General features: G+C 44.2%; 1 protein-coding gene across 4 annotated transcripts in view; it reads left to right on the forward strand.

Moving 5' to 3' along the window:
* Positions 1-24,987, forward strand: part of PTPRO (protein tyrosine phosphatase receptor type O) — a 263,577-nt gene that overhangs the window by 131,633 nt on the left and 106,957 nt on the right. For 3 of the 4 annotated variants that reach the window (XR_016441869.1, XM_090043530.1, XM_090043531.1), the window contains exon 2: positions 16,186-16,459. Coding sequence is in view for 2 of the 4 variants with exons in the window: in XM_090043530.1 (XP_089899656.1) it covers positions 16,186-16,459 (274 nt within the window). In the remaining 2 variants the exon portion in view is untranslated. Of the gene's footprint in view, positions 1-16,185; positions 16,460-24,987 lie in introns of those variants that run through there. The other variant, XM_090043532.1, reaches the window with a different exon arrangement.

Raw genomic sequence — 24,987 nt, forward strand, 5'->3', positions numbered from 1 at the left:
TATGTCATATTCTAGCTTTTGCTTTTTCTCTATCCTCCTGTCCAAGAATAACAATTTTATACAATGTAAAAGCATAAACTTTTCAATAAGTACATAACAGAATTATTGGACACAGATATCTGTTGGCATTCAAATATTATCTCCCACCATTATAGGAAGCTGACACCTAAATGACATTTATAAGGAAGCTGATGTAATAATGATGTGACAAGGTTTTTACACATCTTTTGAAATGCAAATAACTGCTATTGACTTGGATAAGTATGGTATGAGAAACCAGCATTGAGTATCTCTAGCATAGGCCAGGAGTCTGGAAATCTGAGTTCTAATTCTAGCTCTGTCACTGATTGACTCATTTGTGTGATTTTAGATAAAGTTTTAAAAGGGGGTAATTAGCCACTAGAATACTGTGTGAGAGGACGTGGTAGAATCGCTGTTGCTCAAGGCCTTTTAAATCAAGATTGAATGGTTTTTGCAAGACACGTTGTAGCTGAAACTGCAAGTTATGGATGTGTTGCAAGAATTGCTTGGTAAATTCTATGGCCTGTATGAAGCGTGATTCCGAGCTAGATGATCATAACAATCATTTTTAGTCTTAACTATCTATTAAAATAATTGAACCAGTATTTTCCACTTGGACACCCAAATGCTGTGGCTAAGTTTGAAAATCTTTTGTGGGGTCCTTGGATCAATCTCATATGAGGTGCTTGGCAGAGGTACACTTCACTAAGTGGCTGAACTCCAACTGCCTCTGTATACGCATAACATAAGCCTTTTAAAAGTGCAGTAGAGTGCCAGGCAATCATAGTCCAATCAACCATGTTTCCAGTCAATTGCACATTGTTATGTTATGTGTCATTAATCCAAAAAAAATATGAGTGTTCATGTTTTAAATCTTTGTTATCCACATCTCTACTCCTGTTCACATGGAATTAAAACAGCAAATTTCAGGTCACATTATAATAATCTTGTAAACATTGTATTTTTAAAATGTACTTTTTATTGCATTTTAAGTTGTCATTAACAATCTCAGGTGTATATAGTAGAAACCTCTAACTTGCAACTGGTTGACTTGCTATAGTACAACAATGAATCTTTTTCAGGGCCGACTCTGGAAGTCATTTCTGTAAACATTGAGGGACTCTCGGGAGTCAAATAGGACGTTCTTTTCAGGATGTACTCCAATTACAATTGTCATGTGCTGTGTCTCCAGGAAGTACAGAGGACCAAACAGTAATAGGCCATTGATCCCTGGGATGAGATTAGCCATTGAAAGGCAGCATAAGAAAAACAGCAGCACTATCTTCATAAAACCAGAGCTCATCATCAACACAATATCAATGCAAGAACAATATGATGTTGAAATCTGACCATTAATATGGACAACATCTCAATAATATCTGTTTTATAAACTTCCAGGGGAGTGTTTTGCCTTTGTGAGGCCAGGAAACCTAGACCAGGAATAAGCATGTGTTATCATAGGTGACTTTACTAGCCATAGTGTCACATGGGGTTAGAGTGAAAATGATGAGAAAAACAACTTAGTCAAGATGTGGGCTGAGGTATAATTTAAGCCTGATTATTGGGGGTAGGTGCTGTAAGGCCTAGGTGTCTTCCTGGTGAACGATGTCAGCTGCCCCCCCAGCTCTGCACTCTGATGTTATTCTCTCACCTGCCATGACTTGGAACTTACTTCTTCTGGGGAACTGGTTCCTCTGGGTGATGCATCAGGACCTGTCAGAGAAATTTCTTTGTGGGGCTCCCCCTCCCCTACACCCCCCCTCTTACCACTTCCTTGGTGACGCTGAACGTTTTTATCTTGGGTGCAACCCCCTCAGGCCATGTACGACAGACCTATCTGGGCCACCTGGAATCTACATCAGGCCCTACTGTTGGGCCTCATTGAAGCCCCTCTGTGGCGACTGTTCAGTTTTTGATCAGTAGTTCAGCAAAGTTTCATCCCCTATCATGAGTCAACTGACAGGATGCCCATGTGAACTCAAATTGATTTTTTTTCAACAGTCCTGGAACAAACCAGAATTAATTTGACAGGCATGTATAGTCTTCAGGGTCAATTCCTTCTCTCCTCCCAATCAATTCCCTTCTTTAACAGTCCAACACAGAACTGAAATCGAAGATTAAGTCAAGAATAAATCAGTAGTATCAAAAACAAACACTTTCATCAATTCATATCGCTGTCCATAAAGCAGCATTGACTGCAAAGTCCATCAGTGTGTTCAGGGTTGATTCCCCCTATCAATTTGACTACCAATCTCTCTACAAAAATCAGTTACTGGTGGCATCGACACTGGGCAGCCTCCTGATCCCCAGCCCATCATGGACTTAGGCTCCCGTGCATCTTCTGAACTGGTTCCTCTTCAGCCCGAGTGCTACTTGTTAGTTGGGCAGGTCACCCTGATATCCTGCCCGCCAATACCTGAGTTGGCTGGTACTCTGACCACCCATGCCTGCTGTCTTGCGGTCTTAACCTGTAGTTCACTGCAGACTACCATAAGTGGGAGAGTTCTTTGGTGTTTCCTTTGCCTAAAATATGTGGTCTGTCCCCAGCTGCCCCTCTTCAGGGCCAGAAGTACCTCTCCAGGCTCTGCTGCTGCCAATCTGGACCAAACACTGTTTCCAGAATTACGGCATGGTGCTCCAGTCCTCGGCCACATTCCCTGTTCTACCTGCGTCAGGTCAAAGAGAAAGGGGTCACCCTTAGGCTTCCCTCCATTCCCAGGACCTCTTCTTCCACACTGATTCACAATTCAGAGCAGCCTGAATCTTTGACTAGCTCCCAATGGAAGTGAAGCTATAATCCAAACCTTACCTTCGTTGACAGCAGCATAGAGTTTATGTGCAAAAAAGACATAATCCTCCCCACACAGCACAGACCAATTACTATCAATGTCACAGCAGCCATAACTCCAAATTTGGTACAAATGCATAAACGCTTAAATTTTAAGAAAGCAGATTGGGGAGACTTTTGTGAAAATTTTGTATCCAAGTTATGGAGGTTATGGGTATTACACTTTTTTAAACAATTGCTCATCAACCCTTAGCATACCTAAACTATGGCACCGAGCCTGTGTAATAGCTTTATTAAATCCAGGGAAGGATGTCTCTGGCCCAGAGAACTTTAGGCCAGTGTCAGTCTTTGTGCTATCTGTATACGTTTTAATCTCAATTGCCTCACACCTCATATCAAACAACATTTAATATCAGAACAAGCCAGAGTTAGAGCAGGCAAGTACTGCACTAGCCAAATACTAAACATCATCCAGTATATAGAAGATGGGTTTGAGAAAGGGATGATAACAGGTGCTGTGTTTGTAGACCTGTCAATGGCATATGACACAGTCAACCATCAAAACCTGCTTGCCAAAGTCTAATATGATGCATGACTACCACTTAGTTCAGCTCATCTGATCCCTTTTGGAGAACAGATATTTTTACATAGAACTATGCAAGAAACAAAACTGCTAGAGATATCAATGAAACAGCCTCCCACAGGGCAGCATGCTAACACTGGTCCTCTTTCACATATATACCAATGATTTACCCATACAGAGCAATACAAGGAGTTTCATATATGCTGATGATCTATGCATCACGTTGCAAGAGAAGTATTTCACCGTTGTCAAGAACAGTCTGATGTGCACTGAGTAACCTCTCCAATTATTGCAATAAGAACCAGCTCCATGCCAACCCAGACAAGGTGCAGATCACACCTTTTCACCTATGGCATAAGGAATCCAAGTAGAAATTAAACATTACCTGGGTTGGAATCCCAGTGATTAATCACCTGAACCCTGTGTTACCAAACACTTATCTTTAAAGCACATGTACAGAAGATGAAAGGAAAAGTTGGCACTTACAACAACATACTTTGAAATTTGACCACACAGTCATACTATTGCCTTGTGTTGCTCCACTGCACAGTATGCATGTTCGGTATGAGAATGATTAGTTCATGCCAAGAAATTAGACCCAGTTCTAAATGGCAGCTGTCATGAAATAACACGCTGTCTAAAGCCAACACCTAAGGATAGCCCGTATTTACTGGCCGATGTTGCACTACCTGATATCAAAAGAAAGGTAGCAAGCTGAAAAGGAAGATCACAGCAGGTGGAAGACCCCAGACCTACACTCTGTGGTCACACAAAAGTAACTAAATTGCTTAAAGCACAAAAGAGTTTATAACCAGTGTATACCCTTGGACACAACAGTGGACAGGCCATGACTTGAGTTATAAAAGAAAAGATTACATGCAATCAGATGCCCTGAAATGCACCTGAAACCCCAGGATGAACTTCCCAGAGTGGCTGATACAGACTGGTTAACATGGCAATGCCTGAATTGCCTATGCGCACACACTGGAAGATCATAAGGGAGAAGAGATTGATCTCATATATCTTGACTTCAAAAAAGCTTTTGATCTGGTATCCCATGATCACCTCTTGGCCAAACTGGTCAGTTGTGGCCTTGGTTCCACCACGATCCGCTGGCTGGGAAATTGGCTCCGTGGTCGGACCCAGAGGGTTGTAATTGATGGCAGTCACTCATCGTGGTGCCCTGTGACCAGTGGGGTCCCTCAAGGCTCTTCCTGGGACCCATACTGTTCAACATCTTCATTAACGATGTGGACATTGGAGTCAGGAGTGGACTGGCCAAGTTCACCGATGACACCAAACTTTGGGGCAAAGCATCCACGCCAGAAGACATGCGGGTGATCCAGGCTGACCTGGACAGGCTCCGGAAATGGGCAGACGAGAACCTCATGGTGTTTAACACCAAAAAATGCAAGGTTCTCCACCTTGGGAGGAAAAACCTGCAGCTTCCTTATAGGCTCGGCAGTGCTACGTTGGATAGCACTACAGAAGAAAGAGACTTGGGGGTCATCATTGACCACAAGATGGAACATGAGCCTGCAATGCGATGCTGCGGCTAGTAAAGCGACCAAAATGCTGGCGTGCATCCATAAATGCTTCTCGAGCAAATCCCAGGACATCATTCTCCCCTTGTACTCGGCGTTGGTGAGGCCGCAGCTGGAGTGCTGCGTCCAGTTTTGGGCTCCACAATTCAAAAAGGATGTGGAGAAGCTTGAGAGAGTCCAGAGGAGAGCCACGCGCGTGATCAGAGGTCAGGAAAACAGATCTTACGATGACAGGCTGAGAGTCATGGGACTCTTTAGCCTGGAAAAGCGTAGGCTCAGGGGTGATCTGATGGCCTGTCATCAGATAAGTTTATCAAGGGTGACCACCAGGATCTGGGGGAACGTCTGTTCACCAGAGCGCCCCAAGGGATGACGAGGTCGAACGGTCACAAACTCCTGCAAGACCGTTTCAGGCTGGACATAAGGAAGAATTTCTTTACTGTCCGAGCCCCCAAGGTCTGGAACAGTCTGCCAGCGGAGGTGGTTCAAGCACCTACATTGAACACCTTCAAGAGTAAATTGGATGCTTATCTTGCTGGGATCCTATGACCCCAGCTGACTTCCTGCTCTTTGGGAAGGGGGCTGGACTCGATGATCTCCCGAGGTCCCTTCCAGCCCTAATGTCTATGAAATCTATAAACAAACACGATCAAATGTGAGGCTACTCTAATGACACAAATATATATGAGTGTAGTAAAGTGCAGACCATGGAGTACCTGCTCATTTGCAAATGGGTCAGAGGTGCTGAACAGTCAAATATTCCACTGTCTTCAGATGGATTTGAGAGTATTTTCTAACATGGAAAAAAGAGGTATATCTGAAAGGCATGTAAACTGTGTCTTAGGTTGGATACCTAAGAAAGGCTGTTTTGAAACCTTGAGCTCCCCATATATTTCCTTCCCCATATTCAATGCTTATATTGTTGTAAAAGGAAATAAATAAAGCAGAGACATTGGCTTCCAAAATATAACGTGTGAGCTCTGCTGCATCTCATTTACTTTCTTATTATTCCTTTGAACAGTTGTTTGTGTGAGATGTCTTTATTTTATTTTATTTTTTCTGCTGCCCCCCACACCCCCACCTTTTTTTCTTGGGAGCTGACTATTGGTTCGACATTCTATCAGCATGACTCATTCTTCTGCTGAAAATGACTGCAAACAGACAACACATTGTGGGATTTAGTTTCCTTCTTTTTCCAAGCACTTTTGTATGGCACAAGCTTGTAATAAACTGGGAAGGAAGTTCAAGCTAATCATTTGGTTCAGAATGCACTATCCCTGCCAATTTTCCCTGCAGGCATGAAACAGCCGCTCAAGCTGAGACACCGGCAAATTAAATCCTGAAGGTAGCTGACCAGAAGTAATGAAATGTGTATTTACCATACTGATGCTGTCAGTCCTAAGACACGCTGGCTTTACATTCTAGTTAAGTGGGGCATGTTTGTCACTTAACTGTGATTCTTAAAAACAATACTAATTTTGCCTTCCACTCCTTTCTTCCAGAAACACAATACTGACTTTCTACATGCATAGCCAAAGGAGTACACCCCTCCTAATCCATTAATTTAGAAGCACTAGAAAATAAAAATACATATCCAGAGTGAAGAAAAAAATTACTTGATTAGTTTTACATATTAATTGTTGAACCATTTTTTAATGACTTGTCTGTCTGCATTTTGAAATCATAATTTGTGTGTCCAAACCAAAAGTCATAACTTGCTGCAGGATACCATGTAATGACACACAGAAAAGCTACTGCCCATGAGAACCATGGTCCAGATCTGGCCCACAGGATGAATTACACTGGACAGCTGTAGCTTCAAGCATATAGAAAAGAAGGGCAGTTACCTGCCTTAGAAATCCACCAGAAAAAAAATCCTTAGGTGATTACACATTTAGAATTATTTTTCTCCCAGTATTTTAACCTTACTATTGATAAGAGTAGCTGATTGATGTGAGGACTTCATATACCAGTATTAATCTAGTGTTCCTATCATTTCATGATAACTGCATGAGATTACTGTAGGGGGTTAACGTGGAAACTGCATGGAATTTACTCTCAAGCCCAGAAAACTGTATGAGGAGAAAAGCACACGTTATTTGATGTGGTTGATAAACACCCGTGGAGGCATCAAAGAATAAAATATAAATTAAGCTTATAAGCATATAATTATAACCTGAGTCTACATACAGTTCTGCAATTATATCTTTAATTTGCAGCTGTCTTTTATTAGCACAACCAATCATTTATTATGCAATAATTATGAGCAACTATGATTTAAGTTTTAATTCTCAGTATGTATATTTATATGGTGGTTTCTATGTCTTTACTAGTGTAGTAGGAGTCTAGGCAAGGTGCTGGATAGGGTTCTGGACAGACATTTTGCAGAGATGCAAGAAGGGGACCAGAACGGCTTTATCTTACTCTAATAAAAGTGTTTAAGGACATGGCTAAGTAAAGGTAGTAGTTGCATTGACTGCAATGAGATACCCATGTGCTTCAAGTCAAATATGTGGTTAATTACCTCACTGAATCAAAGCTGTTTTTCCTTATTCAGCTTTAGTAGAAAACTGCTTTTTCTGTGAATCTTTATTATTGTCACATGAAATACTTTGTGTACCATATAGACCAACACTGGAGACACTTTTTTCAGGAGCCAGGATTAGAGAAGGCAGATCAGAATAACTTCAGATGTTAGTGACAAATGTAATTTCTCATATTTTTCTCCTTGAATACAGTTCTGACATTTATTATCCAGTCTTGCAACTGTCTTGCACAGAACCCCGGTCAGATTGGAGGACTCAGGGTTTAGGCAAAGACAACCACCTATATGTAATTTCATATACAGTAATTAGCAAGCCTGGCCTGTCCTATCATGCAAAACCTGCCACCACAGGGGCCCCCACAACCAAGGGATCCCATGCATCCAGCCGTTCATCATCCGCCCCCTGCCGCCGCCGCTGCTGCTGCTGCCAGCTTCACATCCAACTTCATGTTTGGCCACTCACCACCCCCCGCCCCCTTCTGCTGCTGGCTTGTTCGGTGGCCCTGGTAATTAGTCCTATTGGGTGCATCCACACATGCAGGCACATGTACTTGTCCCAGCTCAAATAGCAGCAGCAAAAATTTGTCAGAGATTTGTGCCTCAGCCCACATGCCTGAACATGCACTTTGGTGTGAGGCAAATTGTGCCACTTGAGGCAAATTGACTCTTCCCATCTCCTCCCAAATCTTCAGCCAGGGGGAGGTAGAGGCTAGGGCCAGCACCTGTACTGGCCCCAGCAATATAAAAAGCTTCCCTGGTGAGCAGCTCATTGCTACTTGCCCTCGGGAGCTTCCAAGGCCCAGCCAGTTGGTATATGGGGACACTAGCCCCTTGTACCAGCTGGACTGCTGAAGTAGGCCTAACTTAGAGTGGCCCCTGCACCCTTTACCTACTGCAGCAGTCTAGCAGTGGGGGCTGCTGCCTGGCTGTGATCTACTGCCACTTGCGACAGCATCTGCCCTCTTGGACCTGTGGCCCTATGGCTGTGGGCCTGCCAGACAGAAGCAGACTGAATGGCTGTCTGGGCTGTGGTATAGGCACTGCAGCAGAGCCTCTCGCACCTCTGGGCTAGCTGCCAGCAGGACCAGCCTGTTCTATCCTGCAAAACCTGCGGCCACAGGGGGCCCCACAGCTGAGGATCCCCCTGTGGCTGGCTGCTTGCCACCCCCCCACCGCTGCTGCTGCCAGCTTCACATCTAAACTGCTTGGCACACCCCCCTCCCCCGCTGCTGGCTTCATGTTTGGCTGCTCGCCAGTCCCTGCTGCCGCTGGCTTCACATCCGGCTACTTGCCACCCCTCCACCCCCACCAAAACTGGTTTCACATCTGGCCACTCCCCCCTGCTCCCCCCTCACTGCTGCTGCCACTGCCGCCACTCCCACCCCTTCTTCAGCTGCTCACCACCCCTTCCACCAACTCCAGCTTCTTCACATCAGGAAGTCCCAAAAATTGTTGGCTGGCCCTGCCAGTGGGCCATAGCTGCAGAGTTGGCCTTCGTGTGGCACTATTGTCATGTCTTCTGGTGTCCCTGCTTTGCCATCTGGGCAGCTATTGCCTGGAAGATATGCTTATTGCGGTGGCCTGCTTTGAACTGTCTAAGTATGTCCTCCTGGTCCGCAAATGGCCAGAAGGTCAGCCACCTCATCTGCCCTCCAGCTGGGTCCCTAGTGCTGGCTCTGGGTAGGCTCCTCTGCCTGGGCCCTGGCACTTGCCTCTCCAGCAGGGATCCTGAGTTTCCCTGTTTAAAAACTGCAAATTCTGATTTAACGCCCCCCCCCCAAATTCTCTCATTAAAATACCACAAATCTATGTTCTTCCATGATTAAAATGAAATGCACTATATAGAGAGAGATCAGCTGGGCAATATTTTATGTATCTATTTACCATTTTAAAGCAATTTGGAAGCCTACCAGTGCCTCTATCATCATAATAGAATTATTTAAAAATATCTATATACTCTGACATTTGTTTTTGGGTTTATCATAGAAAAAACAGAGCTTCCTCTGCCCCCTTTGCACATTTGGTTGTGGAGTGCTGAGTAGCACTGGGATGCCAGTGCTTGGTGCCCTGCCCCTGCCCTTGCCCCTCATTTCCAACCCACAGCCCCTGCCTTCCCCGCACTAGCTCCCTCCCAGCAGCAGCTCTATCTGAGCACCAGGACATGAGTCCAGCTGCAGCTGTAGTGCCACACTGCTTTCTGGCTTTAAGCAGTGCCAGCCCTTACTGTTCTGCTCCTTGCAGCTGTGCCCAAGCCCCAGTGATCCCCATGATGTTCCTGGGAAGCTCGGGGCCTGGGCTGCTTCCCTTCCCTTCCAAAATAACCTCCCCCTGCACAGGCTGCTCCAGGGGGTAGCGGGGCTCTAAGTCTGGCTGTGGCAGCTGCTCCTATCTAGAGCACTCCCCCATCCCTATCTCTCTCTCTCTCTCTTTTTCTCTCCTTTTCTCTCTCTCCATAGGCAACTGGTAGGGAGGAACATTGGGGGAGGGGAGCACACATGCCCCCTTGAGATTGGCCCTCAACTTGGCATCGCTCAGGACAAGGCAGTTTTTTTGCCACACGGGTTGGCGGTGTGTTGGGAGCACTAAGCCATGGCACAGAAGTATAGGAGTGGATATAGGGCTTTTGGCCTGCCCTGAGCCCACCCACAAATTGTACCTCCCCTGATTCAGAATACACCAGTCAACCTTATCTCTCTCTCTTGCCCTCTCTCCTGCTGCCACCTCCACCCCTCTTCCCAGCCAATCACACCCTAAAGTGGTTCCTGGGACCAGGAGCACCCCCAGGCTAGGGTTGCATGTCCCAGCACCGGTGTGGCCCCAGGGCAGGTCTGCAGTGTGGCAATTGCCCCTGGAGCTGCAACTCCTGCCAGCAGGTGCTGTCCTGTCTGGTGGCTGGGCTTGCAGGGTGTGAGATTTGTGGGGGGAATGTGGGGTTTGGGGGAAAAGGGGTGTGGGAGGGTGGGTGTGGGTGGGTATGTAGGGGAGGTTGTGGGTAGTTTGTGGATGTGTTGCCCTGAAGGGTCAGGCCAATACTCTCAATATTGCACTGTTAGACAGGAGGGTGTGGTGTACAATTGCAGATGCACACATAAAAATCAGTTAAGCACACACTCACTAGGTGCATACACCCCTATTAGGCATACACACTCACACTACACACTAGCAACTCAGATACACACCCGTTCAAAATAACTAGTCTGGGTTTACACACACTACACACACCAAATTTAGAAAGAATCAGTTACCAGTTACCAACACCTGCACATTCAATACACATATGTGGATTACTAATTCATATACCACACACACACTACCCAGTATCTATATCTATATATCTATATATATGTGTATTCACTAATTCACACACATACCACCCACCTACACATACACACAAGTGAGTTCTTAAGTTGGGTATTGTGATATGTATATATGTATGTACTTGGTGTACTTGGGATACCTGGAGAAAGGTTAAGGGAAGAAAGTAGAAGTATAGGAAGTTAAAGTTACCAGGACCAGGATTAGAACTGGTAGATTACAGGGGCCTGGGCTGAAGCACTGAGGCTTGGAGGTAACTTTAGGTTAATTAATCTTAATTGATTAAAAGACAATGCCCAAAGCCTGCAGAACAGGGAAGTATGCTGGCAGAGTGTGGGACTGGAGCCAGAGCTACTGGGGAGCTGAAAAGGTATATGGGGAGGGGGAAAAATGGGACTAAGGGAAAGTGTGGGTGTTAAAGAGGGGCTCTGGGTGTGGGGAGCCAGAGGATGGCTCTGGGGCAGCTAGAGAAGTTGCAGAGAATGGCAGTAGGTGCTGGAAGCTGGAGAGAACTGCAAAACAGCTAATAGGAGCTGGGAAGCTGCAGGGGTGGGGGGGTGGAATTACAGAAGGTGCAGGGTGGGGAAGCCTGAAAACAGAGAGAGACAGCAGAAAGTCACAGGAAAAGCAGCAGGGACAGCAGGAAAGCAAGGAGAGGCTGAGAGGTGGCAGAAAAGGGGAGATGGAATTGGGAGGAGATGGGGAAACTAGCAGAGAGTGTGGAACTGGAGCTGAGAGAGAGAGAATGAGGCTGGAATTTGAGATAGGGAAGGGACTGGGATACAGTAAAACATGACCCAACTCGGGGTTGCAAATGACAGTGGTTTTATTGAACAGGAGAGATGGTGACACAATGCCATATTGGTTCTCTTGCACACATGCATGCACACATGCACACACTAGCAGCAGGGGTTAGAGAGGCTTGGTGCAGGGGCTGAAGTCCAGGAGGAGAGAGAGAGAGAGAGAGAGAGAGTCCAAACTGTAGGGGGAGGTATGCAGGTAATATCTACCTATCCATGCTGGAAAGGGGTCCTTGTCCAGTAGATGTTGTCCAGAGGGGGTTGCCGGCAGGGCCTCTGGGGTGGATAGGTGACGTGAAGCTGGTCTGGTCCTGATGGAAATGGCGCTCCCACTGGGTCTGTCTTCACTGCCCCTCTTTATAGGGGCAAACCATGTGTGACCCTAGTGACAGGAGGCATGCTCAGGCAAGGGTCAGCCCCTGGCATATTGAGCATGTGCTCCATGCAGGGATGTGCAGTTTCAGGTGTCTGTAATGGTGAGAGTTGCTGGTTTTGCAGGGTCTTTTGTTTTTCAAATGCTGGTCTTGTCTCTGTTCCTGGGTGAGGTCCCTAGTTCCTGGATGAATCAATGTGAGGTGATGGCCTAGTCATTAGAGGCCATTCAGTAGAGGCCTGCTACCATTGTATCTCAATCATTCCCAATCATTCTCATTCATCCAGGAACCAGTTTACATGGGAAGGGTACAATGAATCATATTGTTGCAACATGGGATGCCCAGGCAGAGGACAGAAGCTGGAGGCTTGACATATAAAATGGGAACTTGACATTACTTTGGTTCATTTACAAACACAGGCCTAAACCATACAGTATGCATATGAAACAACAAAAATCAATACAAAAATGACAACAATACAATATACAACAATAAAAATTAATACAAACCTAATAATTATAAAACAATAGACATCCAAAACCAAAAACTTGCCACCAAAAATAAAAGTGTTTAAAGCTTATCCTAATTTTGAGCTCACTTATACTTATCCATAGGGAATAGAGAGGGAGAGAAAAGTCAGAAATGGTTGGGGAAGGGGAGGGAATGCATTTTAAGATAAATAATTTAAAGAAATAAAAACAGGGTTTTGCTACAGATGTGGGTTTTGGGTGTGTGGGGACTGTGGGGGAGAGGGGACTGCATGGGAGAAATGGGTCCCCTGTCTATGCCCCACCCCACCAAATAGTGCACAGCTCCCCTGCAGCAGCAGCAGGCTGTCAGGGTGCTCATTTCCCAGGCTGGCAAAGACCCCCAGCAGTGTGTGGCGCCACTTGAGACCCGGGGACTCCATGTGGTGCATGGTGCCAGCCTGGCCCACTGGTGAGCACCTTCAGGCAGGACCAGTTTGGTTCTTGCCACCACCTGGGGCTCCTGGCACAGCAGGCAGGAGCTGCATGCCATTGGGCCAGGCCAGCTTCTGCACCCATGCAGCTGGCCTGGCCTGATGAGGCACAGCTCCTGCCTGCAGTGCAGGGAGCCCCAGAAGGTGCCCAGGTCACAGCCTGGTCCTGCCTGAAGGCATGTACCAGAGGGCTGGGCTGGCACTGTGTGCCACATGGAGCCCCTGGGTCTCAGGCAGCACCGTGCACCATTGGGGGTCTCTGCCAGCAGCAGGGCATGACAGCAGCTGGGGGGGGGGCAAGGGACACCCCTTCCACACAGTCCCTCCCACCCCCATATCCCTGTTTACCAAGGACAGAACCTGGGTTCGGGCCACTGCTGCCAGCCTTGCCCTGCTTCTATTTGCTCCAGCGCGCTGAGGCAGCAGCATGTAGCAATCAGAAGGACACCCTGGCTGGGTGCTAGAACATCTTTCTGGAGGACCCAGCCTCCAGTTGCACACTCCAGGAGTGTGCCCTGTGCCGCTTTTTTCCAGTGTGTTTTGTTTTGATACCAGGATTTCCCATATCAAACTTGGAGTCCATGCTGGAATTTTTTTTTTGTTCTAGCACGTCTCCTGTGGCATCTCACACTGCTTTGAAATGCCGCAAAAGGCGCATGCTCGTTGATTTGGACATGGCCATTGACTTCAAAATATAAGCATGTCTATTCAAGTGATGCCAAGCTAAGCATGCAAGTCTTGCATGATCTGGGTCTGCAGTTTCAAGCTCTTTGAGGGAATGCCTTTACTGTGAAACTTTTTAATGAAATAATATTTTACAGTAATCATTTGAATAAGGTTAAAACTCCTTAAATCATTTCAAAGGATGTGATACAGAGACCATCTGCAAAGTTTGTATCCTAAATATGGATGTGATTTTTTTCTTTTTTTTTATCCCAGGATTTTTGGAATTGGTACCCTGGTTAGGTCCATTATAGTGAGAGGATAGAGCTGTATTATGTGTTTACAGCACTATAGACTCCCAATTTTTTTACCAGGGCTGAGTCAGAAGCTTTGTTTTTATTGAAACAGGACCCGGCTAAAGCGATATATGACACTAGGACTTACCTTGACACAGAGACTTTGCACAGCTGTGTGCTTATACCACAGTCTCTGCTTGCATTTGGAGTTAAAATAGATGGGTTCTCTCATTCCTTTTCAAAAATGTCTCATTTTGTTACCCCTTTTCTTATCCTTCTCCCTCTCCACTCCCAGGTGGCAGGTCAAGTGTGACACCACCCTCCAGATACAGCCAAGTGAAAAGAATGCAAAGGATCCACCATGATCAGCTGAAAGTCTGATGTAACTGCCACACTCCAGAAACTGAGCATGACTCTATAGCCCAAAAACACCAACCAACCAACCAACCAAACAAACACACACACACAAAAAACAGTCTTCCTGGACCTAATAGCCCACTAGTCTACTGTGGTTACAGCAAACCAGTCCTGTGCCTTAATCTGATCCTGCAGCTAGACTTAATCTCAAAACCAGATTGCTGTTTGGGAGGACATCTATTCTCCAGGGTACTTTAATATACTGAATATATACTAATATATTTCTCAATGAGTTTAGTATTATACACAATTTCGCCAGTCCCTGTGACTTTTACCAAAAGCCTTTTGTTGTTTGGCTCAATTTTTGAGTTCCAGCTCCTTGAATCATCACAATCTGAGATAATCTCTGTTTTCACTTTAAAAATAAAGCCAGTCACTAGCACTTGGAATCTAGGGAACAGCCTGAAATCTTGACTTAAGTGAACTATGAAATCTAAACACCAAAAAGTTCATTTTAACTCCTCCTGCTCCCCCTCTTGGTTTTTAAGATGATCTTATGATTTTAAGGGGTCCTGACTCATGGCTTTTCAATGTGACTTGGCATATTTGGATGTACAGAAAAGGAACCATGCTTATCCAGTATGAACCTGAAACATGCTACTCTTGCTGCCATGCAGAAGACAACCTCTTTTTAAAGACATATTTGGACAAGGAAATGGGAAGACATGATGTTGCTGAGTTTTAGAATGAATCTATGACTAGCATGTCCAACTGGATAAACAAAGAGCAAACGGCGATTGCACAACTTATCCGTCATTCAGCTGGAGTTCTTATCCTGGGGAGATGTAAAATTCAGGGAAAGGCAGTGGAACTAGGAATAGAAAATATCACATAATACTGACTGATTTTTCATCAGAAAAAATATCAAAGCATAATTGTGTCCTAATAAATAAAAAGGAAACTACTGATGTAAGCACAAGTCTTTTCATCTCATTAATTACAGCAGTTATGTTTTGAAATTCCTGTGGAGACGAGTGCTTTTGCTGACAGCTGGTTTGCAGTTAATAAAAGGAAAAGGTTTTTCAGCTGGCAGGGACTTAATATGCTTATGATATATGAAAACAAGGTTGAATTGCTCCATTTTCTCTTAACGGCTAATGAAAGAAATATCCAAAATGGAATGACATAATCTAGGAAATTAAAAGCAGAGACCAGTAAGAATTCCTATTCCCTCGTGTCCCAAACACTTATGGAAGCTTTTTGGAGATGGGAACACAGAGCTCGTATGCTGGGAGAGGAATCTTTTTTGAAATGTATAGTCAGTTCTGTATATTGGCAAAACCAGTCCTAAACAGGTCTGGAGTTCAATCTTACTATTCTGTTTCTTTGTAACAAAGGAGTTGCAGTGAATCTACTGTCTTGTTTGAGTGGCGTAATGGTGTGCTTTGTGGGTTTTTTCTGAAATCCTTTTACATGTAGAATTGCCTGGCAGTTCCATCCATCATCCAAAAAAACACACAAACCCCCAAACAACCACAAACTGTTACAACAGGGAAATTTTAGGAGTCTTCTTGTGGAAATAGTAGCAGGCAGGGCTATTTCTCTCTTCCTGTGCAAGTGGAAGAGGTGTAGTTTCCTGCATTACTTGGAGATGGACTATTCATAGGACTGGAAAATACACTGTAGAGAACAATGCAATCCTTGGTTGGTGAAAAGATAGGCCTAATTGTTTTAAGGCCCTTAATTTAGATCAGCTTTTGATCAGGCCCTAATTTTGTGAGTTAACTCTTTTGTTGAATAAAATTTACCATCATCACCCCACTGAGGTCCTGTAGCAATGATCATGGAAAAAAATGTCTAGAGGAAGATGAAAGTGAATTTTCTGATAATACTATGAATTTTCTTTCCTCAACCTTTTTTTTCCTTGTTGTTTTGTAGAATGCAGCACCTTTCCAAGTCACTGTCCGAGAAGATAATTGTATCATAGTCTCATTGGAAGCATCTGATGTGGTGAGCTTATCCTCTGTGTATGTTGTGAAGATTACCGGTGAATCCAAGAACTACTTTTTCCAGTTTGAAGACTTCAATAGCACTTTACCTGCTCCTGTAGTTTTTAATGCCAGCTACCATGGCCTATATTACATAGTAACTCTAATGGTGGTGAACTCAAATATGGTTTCCAAGCCATCTAGATCAATCACTGTGTTAACCAGTAAGTAGCATTTTGTTATTTTTTTCCTTGATTATTTTCTCTCTGTGTGTATTGTGTGTTGTTATTAAGAGGATTCCTCTGTGCAGAAGCCAAACTGTAAAAAAGGTTTTGGTGTTGTGAGGAAGATTAAGAATGAAAGTGCTGGACTGGGAGGAACATGCCAGCTACAAACATAATCTGGGCAGATCTACCCATAAATAGGCTGCAGAGGGATACTACAAGGTTTATCTTGAGTATTCATTCCCTAAGCAAGTGGGATAGGACAATGACATCTAGGATGGGCAAAAAAGCAAGTAATTTCTTAATAGAATCCAGCCCCTGAAAAGCTTTCTAAAATGGTTAGTAGATATTTATCATCTCTTAAATTTGTAATATGATCCAAAGGTTCCCAAACCATGGTCAATAGCGTAGATATGTCAAGTACATAGTGATAAGCCATGAGAGCTATCCATGAGAGCAACAGGGTGCTATTGTGGCTGTCATGTATAAGAGCCTCTGTTATCCCTATATAATCCCACTCTTCTCTAAAAGCCCTTTTTTCTCCTTGTTGAGGAGAAGGTTGTAGCAATGAAAGGAGATCAGATGTGGGGAAGACTATATTGCGGTTTGGGCTTTTTATTGGCACTTGAATTTAGTATTTCTGAAAAGAAAAATCAGATTGACAACTCTGAGGTCTGAAACAATCAATGTTGGCTGCTGTTGGGATATTGCATTCAGTGGATTATTGGTCTTTTCTGTTATGGTCCATCTGACCTGTTCCAAGTCACTGTGTGTCATGCTGATTATTCTGAATATTAAGTAAGCTTGGATGCTGTGCCAAATCATAAAGTAATTAAGAGAGATTCATATTTTTCTCCCATGCCATATGTTCTCTCAGTCTGTTAAATATCATTAGCTCTTCTGACCATATGAAAATTTATATCTCTCTCATTTGTTTCATCTATATCTAGGCTTGGCAGAATCTGATTTTTATTTTTTAATAATTTCAATGTTTATTTTTAAGCATTTATTTAGCATTTATTGATTTACATTTTCAGGATTGTGCAGCTTAACCCCTGCTGTGATAAATGTATCTACTGTAGGACTGCCATCACCTGAGCAGCACAGCTGCCATCAGTCCCAGTTCTACTTGCCCATAGCTCCATTGTCCATTTTGTTGCTTCCTCTTCCTTTGTTCCCAGTCCCCTGGGGTTTTTTGGAGTTGAAGTCCAAACTACAATAAGCACAGTTCTGTAGGACTGCTCACCTGGTCATCACACATTCCATCAGCCATCATTTTTCTTATGTCCCCTTTCTAAAAATTTTACTTCTTAACTTTGGAAATTTTTTTTGTCAGTCTGTGAGTATGAGGAGACCTTGGTGTTTATCAGTGTTTACTGATAAAAATGGAATCCTATCAAAACTGTCTACGGATCACACATGCAAAGTTATGCACGGTTGCCAAGACCCAAAGCCACTTTCATCCCATATGTGACTCCATTGCCTTTAAAAGAGTTACACCACTACTGTACTGTCTCCTCTCTCCCTCCCTTCCACCTCATGTTAAGCTGTTATAACATAAACCAAGCTATGTAGCCAATGATGCCTGACCTTGTGAAATTAATTATATCAAAAGAATTGGTCCCAAGGCTGTCCTTAAACATGGCAATATTTCTTAGGGCTTGCTAGCATTCACAGGTGGGGTCAGTGCTGGTCATGGAGCTGGGCCTGGGAAGAATCTCCCCAGCCCCCACTCCCATGATCGCAAGCTGGGGCTGGAAGACATTGTCCCTACCTGGGCTCCAGTGGCAGAGCCCACCTGGGCAGCAGGCAGCTCCCAGGGGCAGGGCACAATCTCCTGCCTTCTGCTGCCCAGCTAACTGGGGGCAAATTTGCTCCTGGTTGACTGTCTACACATCCTCAATTGCTCAGTAATTACTCAGCAGTTAATCTGCTACTTGCATTTGCAGGTAGCAAATGAACTGCCAAGTAGAGGAAATTGCTGCACAGTAAGGGTCAGCGCATGCATATGTTAATGCTTACTATGCAGTAATTAGCTCTACTGCTCAGAAAAGCATCTTATGCAGATGCACCTAGTATCCCTGAGAGTTGACTTACTCTACCATATCCTTCTGTGATGTGCTTTTCTTAGCATGTGGACAAGGAAGAATGTCTCTCAATGACTGAATGAATGCTTATCAGTGAAATTTCTTCACACTGAAGTATTTCTGAATCCTTTGTTTTACACCTCAAAGACTTCTGTCTAGGGTAGACACAACTGTAGAGGAGTAACAAAGATGATGGACTATTTTTTTCTGTTATGTAGGGACTTACCAGTAGGGACCTACCAAAATCAAAGAGGCAGGCAGCTAATTTTGTAGGCCAATTGCAGGCTTCTATTTTCACAGGTTTATCACAGCACCACCTCCCCATGCCTCCTATTGGCTGATTGGGTGAGGGGGCTGTCTATCATGTGACCCTGCCCCTCACCAGTGATTCGCAGAGAGGGATGGGACTGCACAACGGGCAGCCCTTTCAGGAAATCAGTGGCAAGGGGCAGAGGTAGCCGCTACCTTGGCTGTTCCCCTTCACACTGGCAGCTTTCCCTCCTTCCCCTTATCTCCTAGCCATCTGAGAGGCTGGGCCACAGAAACCATGAGGACTGCTGGCTCCCGCTGGGGTGCCAGCATTTTATTTTTAGTAAGTGTGTTTTTTTTCCATTTTGTAGATTTCATGAACAACTGTAAAATCCATGAAATTACAAATTGAGTAGGTCCCTACTTACCGTTTTTAACTTGAACCTCTTCTCTGAGATCAGAGTTTGTTCCCTAAGATAAAGTGGTTTCAATATTAAAGTGGAATAAATAAAAAAATAATTTGCCATTTTTACTTACTGTGAAAACATTGGTTTACAGGTCTGTCATTTGAGTAGTTTTTCTCACTGCTGTCAAAATGCTACAAACCTTAAAATTCAGGGGCATTTAAAAAAATCTTAAGTGCATATCTGTGTTAGAGAACCAAAGACAATATTTGCAGACTGTAAAAGCACCCACTGATATCGTTATTTTAACTTGTAGGCTAAGATTTGGTCAACTAAACAGTTGTCTTACTGCGATCCTCCATTTGCCATTGTCAGAGATGAGATACCGGGCTAGGTGGACCTGACCCAGTGTGGAAATTCTTATATTATTTAGCACAAGGATCAGAAGTGGGCACAATCGATCATTAGATGTAGGGGCCACAAGATAGAAGGTGACATAGGCAATAAGAAGATGACATTCTTTGTTGATTCAGTACTGAATCAGTATCCAATATTGACCTGGGAGCTGAAGAACAGGTAAAACTGAGATCCTGACCAATTTCCAGAGAGGTTTTCATGAAAGTAAATGCTTTCAACCCCAAATTGGCCAAATTAAAAAATGTGTAATTGTGCTCTGCATACTTAATGTCCCCATGGAGTTTGGACTGAATAAGGTTAATACTAATATGGATGTAGGTGTATGCTGATTAAAGATGGCTGTCTTTTGTTTTGAAAGTGGCTGTTTTTCATTGAAAATTTAGATGATTCCTGGATTTATTTCACGTTTTAGTATCTTTGGGAAAAAAAGAGATAATATTAGAATCTAAGTTGCCTTTAGGGTGGTTTATGAAGCAGCAAAGAAAGTAACTCTAAAACTATGAGTAAAAATATTCAGTCTTTCTCACTGAGGGGCTGGAATTTTAGAATAAGTCTAACTGAGGAATGGCACCTGAGGCCCAATAGCTTATCTAAAAGTTCTTCTATATATTCAGTTGGTCCAATAAAAGGATAGCACAAAAAAACCTTTCCCCTCTATCCTAATCAGCCTTCCCAGGCTCAGATATATCACTGTTTTTACTCTTTGTCATGCAGTTCATCCCACTGATTTAAAAGATGTGTGTACTAAAAAGTGCGAGGAAGGAGCATGCTGTGATTTGCCTCTCCCCGGGAGAAATAGTGTTCCACTGGGAAATTATCTAGCAAAATTGGTACACATGGGGGAACCATGAGCAGCTTTGTTTTCTTTTTACTTTGCCCTGAAACTAGAAGATTAGGATTGTAAAATGTCCTATTGTTTCCAAAACCACTGACTCTTCACTTAAAGCTGAAAAACTTTGGCTTGAAAGAGCATTCAGAATCTTTTTTTTCATTTATTCGCCCCAATGGCCAGAAGCATGCCATCTGAGACTGTGATCTCATCAATGCTTAGAAAGTACTCTGCATTGGAACTAGTTAATGCCTGAATACCGTAGTGACAGATGCTGCAGGAAATGTTGCTATTGATTCAGTAGGTGGTATTCATCCCTCCACATCTCTAATTAATCATTGTGTGGCAGACTTACCAATTCAGCCCATCATATCCTGGGCTTGGAAAATCTTCATTTGATTGGTGGAACCTGTCCATCAATCAGGTAAGGGCTAAGCAGAGCCAACCCTGCCCTGCCTGGAAGGGGAGGTGAGGACCCTCCTGAACCTGACTGAAGCCTGCATTTTGCAGGTCTGGCAAGACTTTGAGGGTGGAGCCTCCAAAGCAAATAAAGAGAGACGTATGCCCAGCACACAGGAGACGCATCGGGGGAGAAGAAGAAGGGGCTAAGAAAATCTGTGGAACAGCTGCCCAGTGGGTGAAGCAGCACCCAGAAGAGCCCACCCCCTTGCCGGGACTGATGCCTCAGCCCCATCGGTGCACAGAGAGGTGCATGGGGCTCAGACCTTGGGGCTGCTCTCAGCAGTCTGGGTCTGCATCCCCTGGCAGGTGACCAGGGAGCAGTGCATGGGTTGGTGCATGAAGCCCAGACCTTGGAAGCAACTTGAGGCAGCTCGGGTCTGCAACCCCAGCAGGCAGCCAGGAGCGTGGTGCAGAGATTGCTGCATGGAGGGTCCAAGAGTGGACCAGAACTCTGGGAGCTGCTTCAAGGCAGGTTGGGTCCCCAGTCCCTGGCACGTGGCCAGGCTGCTGACATGGCAGCACCCCTCACCGGGTCCAGGAGCTGATCGAGCCCCAATATTGCATGAGGTGGCCCAGGCCTCCAACCCGTGCCATAAGGAGTGAGCCAAACAGCGCATGGGTTGCTGCACAGGGCCACGAGTATGCCTCAAGATGAGAGAAAGCCCCAGGCAACAGCTAGCCACTGTGCCAGGAGAGGCGCCTATCCCACAGAGTTGGAGCACCCCACATTACCAGGAGGTCATGAGTGCTGGGAACAAGGGTGTTCCACAGGGGAGGGAGCCCTTGGGAGGGAGTCCCTGTGAGGTAGGGGGTTCTGTCCCAGCCCACAAGGGATTGGGGGGACCTGGAACGTTGTCCCATTTTCCCCTGGCAGAGCTGTGGTCAGGCTTCCCCCTATTTGAATAGGGAGACCCTAGCCAAGGTTCCTTCTGAGGTGCGCTCTGCTGGCTCTGGGGAAGTGCTCCACTCCCCAGCCCTGATGCTTCCTTGCTCCCCAAGGCAATGTGGGGGAGCAGAGCAGTTCCATGGAGCTGGCGGAGCCCACGCCAGCCCCTGGCCCCAGCCCCGGGCCCCAGCCCCTGCTGCCTGCCCTGGGTGAGGAGTGAGGAGCTTACCTTTGGTAAGTGTCCCACGCCACACCAAAAGGAAGAGACAGGACCGAAGCAGTGTGCTCATGGACCATTATTCCTTAGAGGGAACATTGACCCTAACATAGTAACACCCGGAAGGGTGAGCAGGCATCTCATATTTTGTCATTTGCGCCATATATTTTGTCATTTGAGGTTTCACTGTTATATGAGTACAAATGTATTTTTATCTTTGATTTCTACTGCATACATGACAATGTTCTTTCATGGACTATAAATACTGAATTGTGTTTATTCCTGCTGACGTGCTGTATTTACCTTTGTTTGCCTATACTTATCTGTTCCAGGTCTGTTACTTACCTGTGTGGGTTGAAGCTCTATAGGAGGTATAAGTCACATATATAATATAGTCCTATCCAGTACATTGAAAAAGTGATTACATATCTGTAGATATGTATATATATGTGTGTGTATATAACTTTATTTTATTAATTAATAAACATGTATATAGTTAAGCAGTTGGGTTCACGCCTGACTCTATAGGTAACTGAGGGGAAAATGTGTGCAGTTGACAGTGCCCTCCCACAGCCCCTGTGCCTGCTGACTATCCGCTTCAGTTCAGAGAAGGGGCTACATACCCTGTGTATGCCCATGCTACCATTTTTAATAGATGTCCTGGTGCTGTTTGTAAGATAAAATGGAAAAGTTAAGTTATTTGCTCCTATAATTCTTAAAAGATACAATAGCAGATTTCAAAAGAGCAGATTTATTTAATTGCAGAGGACCCTGGAAAACAGGACTGGAAGGGATCATTATGGTCATAAAGTTCAGTCCCTTGCTATTGCAGGGAACCATATCATGTAAATGCTTTCACAAACTGATGAAACTCCCTTTTAGAGCTCGAGTGAGGTAGATAGCCATGTTAGTTTGAAGTCACAAGCATTTGTAGGCAACACCCTACTTTACCCTCTATGAAAGCTTATGAATAAGTTAGGGTCCCACCTTGCCCTGCCTTCTGCTATCTTAAAACCAATTAGGTTGTTTGCCATACTACTCATGTTGGAAGGTAACTAGAACCTCAGTCTTCTGGTTCTTGGAGACCTCCTTCTGGCTCCCAACTTAAACTTATTTATGAATAGTTATATCCGTTAGCTTTAATGCCAACATTGGCCTTTAGCTTATTTTAGTCTCTTTACCTTTATGGCATCATAAGCTGGATACCCCAAATCATTACTTACACTGGAAAATTCTGGTTAGTATCTCTCTTTAATTTTTGCTTATACTTGCAACTGCATAAAGTATTCTTCACTGCTTGCCATAAACTATAGTGCTGATGTTGTTTTATATGTTCTAAATAGGTGCTGCATTGTATTGATGGATTAAAGCACTTAGCACAACAGAGCCTTGATATTGTCTGGGATATACAAGCAATAACTTGATAGAAATAATTTGATTGTATAAAAACTTATGTGTTCAAAACTTGTTTATGTGAGTAGCCCTGCAATGGGATAATGGAATTACTTATGTGAGTGATTTTACACCAGACGTAAACATCTACCATGTGAGGGCTATTGTACAATGCTTTTAGATTTTTTCTCATGGAAGACACTATAAAAAAGTCCAGTCAATATTGACCTCTTCTTGAGCAAGAAGGCCTAGGCTACATGGCAGCCTGCACTAACAACTATTGTATGCAATCCTGTATCTATGGTGATCGGTACATGACTTGACGTATAAGGTATGCAGATTTATCAATGTTAAAAAGGAATTGATTTGTGAAATTGGACTGAAGTACAGAGGTAATCTTCAGTGTTACCAGATTTTCCCATCACTTTGGGGTGTGCTCATTTAATAGGGATATGTTTCTAGGGTTTTTGTAATTTCATCAATGTGCTGCTTGTGTTACTTGTGTTTCTATATGGAGCTGTATCTCTCCCTTCTGCAAGCCCTCACCCCCAATGGATCTATTTTGCAGGACTCAGTTTCAGTAGGGCTGGGTTCTTCCAGTCACCAAATCAGTCACACACACACATGCACACAAACGTGACACGCCTGACCCGACCAGGTTGATCAGCAGGTACAGGCTGACATCCTCATATGCCAGGAATCAGTTCATTAAGGTAACAATAAACTGCAGTCAGACACAAGCACAAGCACACAGGTGAACCTCTGAATCTGGCTAGGTGTCATTCAGTTCATTGGGGCACATCTGAGCAAAACTGGGTCAATCAGCCTATGCAAGCTGATCCCCTTATGTGTCTCAAACTCAGCACATCCCAATCTTTTGCCCTAACTGTCCTAGTAGTGATAGCCTCTTGATGAGCGGACCTTACAGTATTTCTGGGGTTCACAGGGATCTTTGGCTTAGGTAAAAGAAGTGTTGCTGCAGAGCAAGTGGGGAAGAGAAGTAGAGAAGGAAAAATTTACCCGGTTACCACCAGTTTGACTATAAAAGTTATTTATTGCTAAGTATATGAAATTTATAATGGTACTAGTAGTAATAGCCATGCAAGGAAAAACAAACAAAACAATTACAATATTATCCTGGTTTAATTGCATATTTGGGGAAACCTAGCTCAAGCTTAACTGATACAATTTAGGTTCAGAAAGCTATGCCTAGAGAGAAAAATAAAAAGGGAGAAAGACAAAGAAAGAAAGCGAGAGCTGGGATCTCACTATTGTATGGCACTCGGGAGATCTGTTGATAAGCAAAGTTCCCAGCAGGATCATAGAAGGGAGATGATCTGTTTCTCCCAGCTTCTTGAGAACAACAGCGGATGGTGTAAGAGAGATTTCTGTCTTCAAGCACACTGTTTGCTGCTTTACAGATTTCTTATACCCTTAGTCCAGCCTCTTCAAAGCATTCTTTTAACTGTGTAAATCAAGAGGATCCCAACCCATAACTGACAGGGAAGATCCTATTATATAAACAGTTTAAATTTAAATGAATTACCTTTTTCAATGACAAGGGGTTATCTGGTTTGGAACATCT

The sequence above is a fragment of the Crocodylus siamensis genome, chromosome 4 (assembly GCF_052110815.1).
Source record: "Crocodylus siamensis isolate JL-2025a chromosome 4, ASM5211081v1, whole genome shotgun sequence".
NCBI classification, from domain to species: Eukaryota; Metazoa; Chordata; order Crocodylia; family Crocodylidae; genus Crocodylus; species Crocodylus siamensis.